Source organism: Apus apus, chromosome 2, assembly GCF_020740795.1.
Source record: "Apus apus isolate bApuApu2 chromosome 2, bApuApu2.pri.cur, whole genome shotgun sequence".
In the NCBI taxonomy this organism is placed as follows: Eukaryota; Metazoa; Chordata; class Aves; order Apodiformes; family Apodidae; genus Apus; species Apus apus.
This window is the reverse complement of record NC_067283.1, coordinates 67,535,753-67,543,900: the sequence shown is the minus strand read 5'-3', so window position 1 is coordinate 67,543,900 and position 8,148 is coordinate 67,535,753. Positions and strand designations below refer to the sequence as shown.

Here is an 8,148-nt window from a genome sequence, read left to right as displayed (position 1 = left end):
ATTGCTGCACTATGTATATGAAAGGACTATTTTTAATGTTATTCTAGTCACACTCAAAAGCAAATATGACACTATAGGTAGCTCTATGTGGTAATGGAGGGCATTCTACTTCTTGCAACAAATGCAGCAGCTACCAAGGCGAAATAGCTACATTGCCCTACCAGTTGTGTGGGTTTGGTTTTTCTTAGATATATTTTTGTTCATAAATTTATTTCAGCATAAAATTCAGTAACATTATAGTATTAGTCAAGCTGAATCTAATTTAGATAATAATTCTTTTTCAAACAAAAAAATGTTGGCCAAAATTAACAAAAGTATACAGTTTCACTGTTTTTCCAGTGGGAACTATATGATATTTAATTTCAAAATTCAGTAGTATTTTTGAGGAGTGTCCTTTCTCTAGCACTTCTCTCCCCAAAAGAGGTGACATAATAGTGGTTCGCTTGCATTTAGTTGAACAGAACACTTACTCTTAAACAATGACAAAAAAGATCTTTCTAGTTTTTGAAGTACAAAAAATTAGAAAAAAAACCCCATCAAATCTTTGCTTAGCCCTGTTGGCCATGATCAACCTTCCTTCTTGGGAAGCATATTAAGACAGGTTACCTTTGAAGTGAGTTAGTACTCAAGCATTATCTGGGAAATCTTCATTGCTGACAGAGGACAGCTTTTCCAAGGCTGAACAGAGAGCTGGATGGGATCAGAGCTCAGGAGTAATGTCTCCCAGTCACATGTGATCCTCAGCTCTCTTCTGCAGCCCACTAAAGGCCACTGGCAACTCAAATTCCCCAAATGAAGCAGTAGAGGATGATTCTTCAAATATCTCCTTGATGCCAAGTATGTTTCTATGGTAATTCTGCATTCAAAGTTACAGGCTTGTGCTGTGTGAGAGTTTGCACCAAGGCGCAAGGAGATGAATGAACCTATCTAAGGTTGTACATACCCAGGGGGCTTCCATAATTTTGGGTGCACAGAAATACAAAGACAGAATAACGACAATGTTGTGCTGCACTTCAATTGTTGAATTACTTCAATACCTTGCTCACAGATGTGTGCATGTGAATCTAATCAACCAAACTCCTTGCAGACAGCACAAATTATTTTGAGATATTATTCCTGCTTCTGCTACAGAAAAAGAAGCATCAGCCTTTCACATCCTCTTATATACAGGGATGTACATGTGCATGCGTACACAAACACACCCTCTCTGTACACACACAAAAAAGCTGAGGATGAAAAGTTTCCTATATATAGCGCATCATGCTCAGAAGATGACTTCTAATAACAGACTCATCTTTTTATGTGGAAAAAAAAAAACACAACAAAAGCCTGTTTGATTGTTATCTACCTCAACATTTAAAACAAAAACACAAGAGGGGAAAAAGAGAGGTGGCACCATCAGGAATAAGTATTAAAGAAAACTAGATTTTTCTGTATCACATTAAATCCTAGAAAAGGGAAGTTTTTGGTGTATTTCCTCTTGAATATTTTTTTTGTTTCAGATCCTAAACCAGCACATTCAACTATTCAATTTACTGTTCAACAGCAGGGCTTCGCGTTGTCTTTTAAATGCGCACAAAAAGTTGCATCTTTTTGCTTGCATTTTTCCTGTGTTTGTTGTGCACTGACATCAAATTCCCTGCAGGCATCCTAACCTTGCAATTGGAAAAACAGTGCTTAGACACACATGTCTAATACACCTGGATAAAAAGTGCTAATTGTCACCAACTTCCATTAAATGACAGCAGTAAGGCACAAAATATGCTTGATTTGCAGACACCAGTGCCACTGGGAGTTAGCAGAAGATTAATAATTGTGCAGACCTCAAACATTTCCCTGGCACTGCCAGTCTGGGTTTTCTATGTAACACCAGATTACAAGGCCTCTCTTTTCAGCTCGCTTTCCTAAGGTAAGAAGACTTTAGGCATTTGCACTCTCTCCCTGTGCATGTGTTTGACGGTCATACCCGCCTACAATAATTTCTGGTCAAGCTGAATACATTTAACAGGAGAGCAGAAGCCACAAACAGACAACGGCCTTAGCAGTTTTCTGAGAAACAGGCAGCTAGGTAAATATAATCAAGCCTGAGATTAAGCATTGCAAACATCCTGGCTTTCTAGATTCAGATATTCTTGTGGCTAAATGAACCCTAATTCTGCTCAAGTTTTGTTAGTGCTGAATGCAGAAGGGAGATGTGCCATATCACATACTCTTGCATCTGGCCACCTTCAGAGATCAGTGTCAGACTAGGTTCCCAGTTGTGGTTTCTTTTTTTTTTTTTTTCTTTTCACATGCCTGTATGCCAAAAATCCTTTTTCATCTTGAGGGTTTTAGTGTGCACCAGGAAGCAGCTGATTGCACAGGTACAATCTTGCTCCAGTTTCCTCCAGATAAATTCAGCAGTCAACACTTCACCTTCCTTTCTTCTTGCTCTGGTGCCGTTTCCTCTCTGCACATGGGCACATACTCCTGGGCACAAAGACACCACCCCTATGGCATGCAAGCTTATTGACAGCTCCGGTGCCATTACAAAGCTAATTTCTGCATGCAGCAACATGATTACAGTGAAGGTGAGGGCAAGGTTGAAAAAATGTGTTTCAACACTTCTTTCTTGGTATTTATTACCATGCCATAGCATTCCTGCAATCTGGCCTGCTGCTGCTCCAGCTGCTTATGCAAGCTCCTGATGGAGCGCAACAGCAGAAGCCGTCGGTACATAGCTAGCTGGAGCCGGTACTTCTCCTTTTCCTCCTTCTTCTTATTTTCTAAGGTCTCCATTACTTTTGTGGTCTTCATCTGAATCACCCAGCCCAGATTACAAGGGGCTGTATTGCCCTTGGCACTGCTCCCAGTCTGCTGCACTTGGCAGCCCTCAGGGTGGGTCCTGGGCAGGGCAGTGACAGCCTGCGGGGACTCATTCAAACTGCCAGGCACCTGAGGGACCTGTGGCACCTCCAAACTTGGATCACCATTGCAGAAGGGTCTTTTGGAGCAAAGGGAGGCAAGGCCCGTAGGCTGCAAGTTACTGACTGCGACATGGCATGATGAGCCACCTAACAATGGATTTACAGCTGACAGTTGATGCTCAGCCAATCCAGAGGCTGTTCTCTGTGCCTGGCCACCACTAACCATCTCTGGGCTAGTCAGGGCTTTTACCTGGGCCACAGCCTTGCTGGATATGATGGACAGTCTTTCTGGCACTGCTGAGTTTTCCTTGTCTTCATTAAGGCTGGCTGATGAAGGGCTGTCAGAGGAACCAGGGGATGCCGTTACAACATCACGATTCAGAAATGGATCCTCATCATCACTGTTATTTTGGATCTCCTCTTCATCTCTTCGTATTACACCTACTATCTCAGCCATTTATTGCATGAGCTACAGAAACTTTCTGTGGACAAAGTGGAAGCAAGAAGATTTCATTCCCACATGCATACATAGAGAAGCTCAGTGCAGACTGACATTTGAAGAAAGGATCTCTCTTTATATTTAAGCAATGGACCTATTACTTTTCTAATAAAGCACAACCCTTGGGTCACTTTAGGCCATTTCTTGTGATTTGCATTAGGGGTTCTTCGAGACACAACATTAATCCAATAACAATTAAAATGATATACTGTACTATTAACATTCTCAAATCTTTAAAGGCAAGTGATCTATCCCTGCAGCACTGGCTGTGCTGACTAATTAAACAGAATACAGTTGTAAATGGGCATTGTAAGCACTTCTCCCATTTAAGAACACAGCTGTAACAAGTGTAGTTTGCAGAGATGGGCGAGTTATCAGGATTGATCAGCTTTAAAGGAAGGTGGATGTACCACAAACAGCAGGTTGTATTTAAATGCCCTCCCCAAGATTAATCTGTCTGCTATCAGTTTGTTTACAAGGTTGCCTTTCCCCCTCCTATTAATTCTAGCAGTAAAACTATATTAGCACCACACCAGTCATAGACAGAAAAAAGAAGCCAGACACTTACCGAGGTTACTGGGGGAAAGGAAAAGTGTTACAGTGCATTGTGTCTGTGTATCATGTTTTCTTGAATGTGAGTCAGCACAATCTGGAACAGAAACATCACGGTGCTGGAGCAGGAGCAGCAACTGCATTACGTTGTTCCACCCAGCAACAACACAGTCAGTCCCAATCACAGAGGAGTGCAGGGCTGGTTTCTTCCCCTGCATTGGATATTCCCCCCTGACATTCAGCTTTTATGTCATCTTTGAGCACCAAAATGAAAACCAGGGTCATAGGACACCTCTTTTCCTACCTCAAAAACAAGCATACCTAATTCACTCATTCTACAGAGAGGGGGACAATATCTATGGCCCTTCCCATCCCTGCCAATCAGTAAGGAGGTACGATAGCACCAAAAAGAGGGCGAGGCATTCTGGACTCCAGTGTACACATTCTCCTTTACATAAACTTATAACACCCAGATAAACTTCAGCTGTATGAACAAGCTAAATCAAAAGACGAAACAAGCATTCAGTGAAGTATAAAGGCAGACAGAAGCTATAGATATGTTTAATGTACACCCATGTTTAATTATGCTAACCTAATCATTAAGGAGCAGCTCTATATCCAACTAAGGTATGCCACAGAACAATAAACTTTATCTGCACCTTTGATGTTCAGAAAAGCTGCCTTCAGCATCCTCTCTCACTTCTAATGCCAGGAACAAAATTCACGAATCATCTATCTGTATCTGCTTCAGTCAATTTACCACAGGATTTCAGTTGCCCCAAGACTTCACCTACTCCACTCTGCTAATATAAATAGAAGAAAAAACCAATCCAAAATACTATCTAGAATCTTCCTAGAGCTGGAAAAGAATGAAGGTAGATCCTATCTCCACTTCTACATGTGCTGCAATACAGATAATGATTTTTTTTCATCTGTACTATCATTGTTTCTGAGGAATCTATTAGGATACAATTCCAACCTTGAACGTATGAAGTCCAGTTAATATAAATGCAGATTCGTACCCTAAGTTCTACTTCAAACACATTTTGCACTAAATTGGTAAAATAAACTAAACCTGCTGTGTTTATGTGCCAGATCATGCTGCAGATTATAAATAGTAGGAGGAGATTAATATCCAGTGAATTAATAAACTCTGCAAGTTTATATCTTGGCGATTCCCATTTATATGAATCACAAGTTATGGTAACTGAAAAATATGAAATTCAGATAACAGGGATTTTACTGTATTATACACTGAAAAGTTTTATTGTCGTATAGCACTAGGCATAGAGTCTTTTCATTTTGGCAGTTCTCCTCTCCAAAGCACTGCAGGCAGATCTTCCTGCTGCAAAAGAGTAAAGCGGACATGTGCTAGGCACTACGTGGTCTCCAGCTACGTCAATAGTTTTCTATTGGCAATACTATTCTGTTGTACCTTTGTAGCAATTTGATGCAAAATAACTGTTTTCTAATAGTCTAGCAAGGCATGAAAGTCCAGAGGGTTGGGGTTTTTGTTTGTTTGGGTTTTTTTGTTTAGTGTTTTTTTTGGCGAGGGTTGTTTCATTGTTTGTTTTTTGTTTTTAAAAGCTCTCTGCAGCTTTTATTTTCCAGCAAAGTTTTATAGTGTTGTTTAAAGGGAAGGGGAGAGATTAAAAAAAAAGTGGGTTTGTGCACCAAATTATTTTCATCAAAACTATTATTAGATGTTTCATAGGTAAGGATCTGGATGGAATAAATAGCATCTCATATAATCAGCTAAACAATAACACTATAAACAATCAAAACTCATTGAGCTAGATATCTTTTTGTAGAACATCATGACTTGTTAAATAGCAAGAAAAAATTCAGTCCATTTGACTTAGAGATTCAGCAAAATAGAAATACCGTAAAAGATCCATCCATATTATTACTAAAATACAAGTGCTAGTATGGCTAGGGATGTACACATGTTGCTGTTATTACCCTCCCTTCCATTGTTCACAACTTCCTAAAAATCTCACCAAGAGCATCAAATTTTCTGCGTGAAGGTGAATATATACTGAACACTTCAGCCAAAAAGACTGAGATGCTCAAGCACGAAATCAGGAACAAAAACAGTCTTATGGCTGGGGACACTTACAGAAACCTCTCAGGAGAAAGGCACAGACTGGAGAATAAGGAAGACCACCACAGCTAATTTGAAAGAAAAACAAATTCTTGTTTCAAGATGATACAACAATCTTTCTTTTCTCCCCAAGACTGTTACCTTGACAAAGTAACTCCTACAGTTTAGCTTCCTTTTATTTGCAATTCAGCAACTTAATAAAGAGACCTAAAAAGACCTTACATTGTCTTCCTCTGCTGCAAGGGGCACACTGTGCCATTTCACCAATGAAGAAAGATTTTGAGAAGAGTTTGCTGTGCCCAGAGGGCCCGTTGCAGGCAGACTTTGCTCAATGCCTCTTGTTTTCTGAAACAATATTTCTGGGAACCTCTCCAGGCAGAGGCTGCTTCAGATTTCACAATGAATACATCTGTCAGTCCAACATTCTGAGAATATCAGGTAGGTAAAATGGAAGCAAAGACTCCTCCAGATGAGGTTCATTGTGTTTTATTACCACCCACTCACAGGTAGATGCAGCTGCAGCAGTTCCATGACGTAGACCCTGGGGAGCTGCCTTCAAGCTGTCAGTCTTGCATGTTCCTGCAGGGTCTTTGCCAGTTGAGGTTTTTAATGCATCACGCTCCTTAAGATACCAGCTACAAGAGGTACTGGGCAACCTACAGACTCATTCATATCTGTAAGCAAGTGCTGAAATGTTCTGTGCATTATAAAATGGGGGCTTAGCCATCACACTTGTCTCTCCCATGGCAGCAAGAAAGAAATAGCGACAGGAAAGTCCCTGCAGATAGTCATGACAACTCCCTCTCTTTTCTCTTCCAATTATAATGCCATTCCCCAGTGTGGACAGATGTGAGGATAGGAAGGTACTTGGTCTTCTCTTTTTATTGAATACAAATGTTTCAGCAAAGTTCAAAACATAACAGCCAAGAAAACACAGGAACACTAACAGAAAGTGATAAGCACTGGTAAAGAACTGTCTTTATAAGACTGCAGCCTGTGAAACGATGCTGTTCTGTGTTGGAGTTTGGGGAGTACTTTTAACAAAGTAGTAAAAAATATCCTATTACACAGTAGTGTAATTCCATGTTTTATATTAATTGCTCTTAAAGATCAAAAGCCATGTTCTGTTTGTTAATGTACACACTCACATGACCTCTCATGAAATCAATGCAATCCACATGTGTGCATCTGAGGTCTAAGTTTCTCCCCAGAGATTCTTTAAAATCCTTTTACAGAGGGGTAAGTCATAGAAGAAAGTTGTATGTTCCCTTTCTTCTGCCTCCTTCCCAAGCCAGACATGCGTTATTACAGGCTGCTCTGCGTTATGCTGGATGGTAACAATACCCTGAGGGGCCACTGGCCAGGCAGGGAATGTCAGCATTCTGCTCTCACCTTCATCCCATACAAGCATTTTTGCAATCCCTTTACACCAGCGGAGAAACAGGAGATGGAGTCCAGCTCCACATGCAGCCCACTGATGATATCAACAAATGCTCTAGATAGTTCAGCGGCAGGGAAAAATACAACAGGACATCTCAATGTCTTTCAGACAGAAGGAAATTAAGTTTGTACAGAGCTGCAGTGCAATCATGTGTGCAGATAACCTGAAAGCTTTTAAGAAAAAGCAGAGTGGGTACATGATTTTATCAGCAGGGAAAGGTTCAACAGCATAAAAAATGAAAATCCAGAGATTTCACTAGATCATTTTTATATTAATGGTAAAAAAATTGAAGCAATCTGCCGTGACTGGCAAAAATTAACATGCCTGCTATCATTCTCAACAGAACTGCTTGTCAGAGGTGCAAATCTCTGAAAGAGCAGTTCAGGCTGCATTCAAACTAAGGTTGAGTCTGCAAGCTTCAAAATCTCAACACTGCAGGTGCTAAAGTGACCCAAACACTAGGAAGGGCTTGATGACAGCTCTCACTGAAATATTTCAGCAACTCTCGTCCTAATCCTGCTTGGGTTTTAAAATTCCCAGGGACACAAAATGAAAAAATGTATTTATATGTCTTTATAAAGATATTTTCAATGAGGAATACTCAGCAGAGAGCAGCTGCTCTCCGTACTATCTATGTGGAAAGCAT

At 40.4% G+C, this 8,148-nt stretch overlaps 1 protein-coding gene across 1 annotated transcript; it reads right to left on the bottom strand.

Annotated features, from left to right (window-relative positions):
• Positions 1 to 537: 537 nt before the first annotated feature.
• LOC127381110 (UPF0500 protein C1orf216 homolog) lies at positions 538 to 4,061 on the bottom strand. Its single transcript, XM_051610934.1, has 2 exons — positions 3,974 to 4,061; positions 538 to 3,388 (listed from the first exon to the last, which is right to left on the bottom strand). Exon 2 carries the CDS (start codon positions 3,361 to 3,363, stop codon positions 2,560 to 2,562), a length of 804 nt encoding a protein of 267 aa, XP_051466894.1. The 5' UTR covers positions 3,364 to 3,388; positions 3,974 to 4,061; the 3' UTR covers positions 538 to 2,559.
• Between the last annotated feature and the right edge of the window lie 4,087 nt (positions 4,062 to 8,148).

Bases quoted from the DNA above. Each gene is read 5' to 3' on its own strand.
- LOC127381110 (XM_051610934.1), bottom strand. From the start codon at position 3,363: ATGGCTGAGATAGTAGGTGTAATACGAAGAGATGAAGAGGAGATCCAA.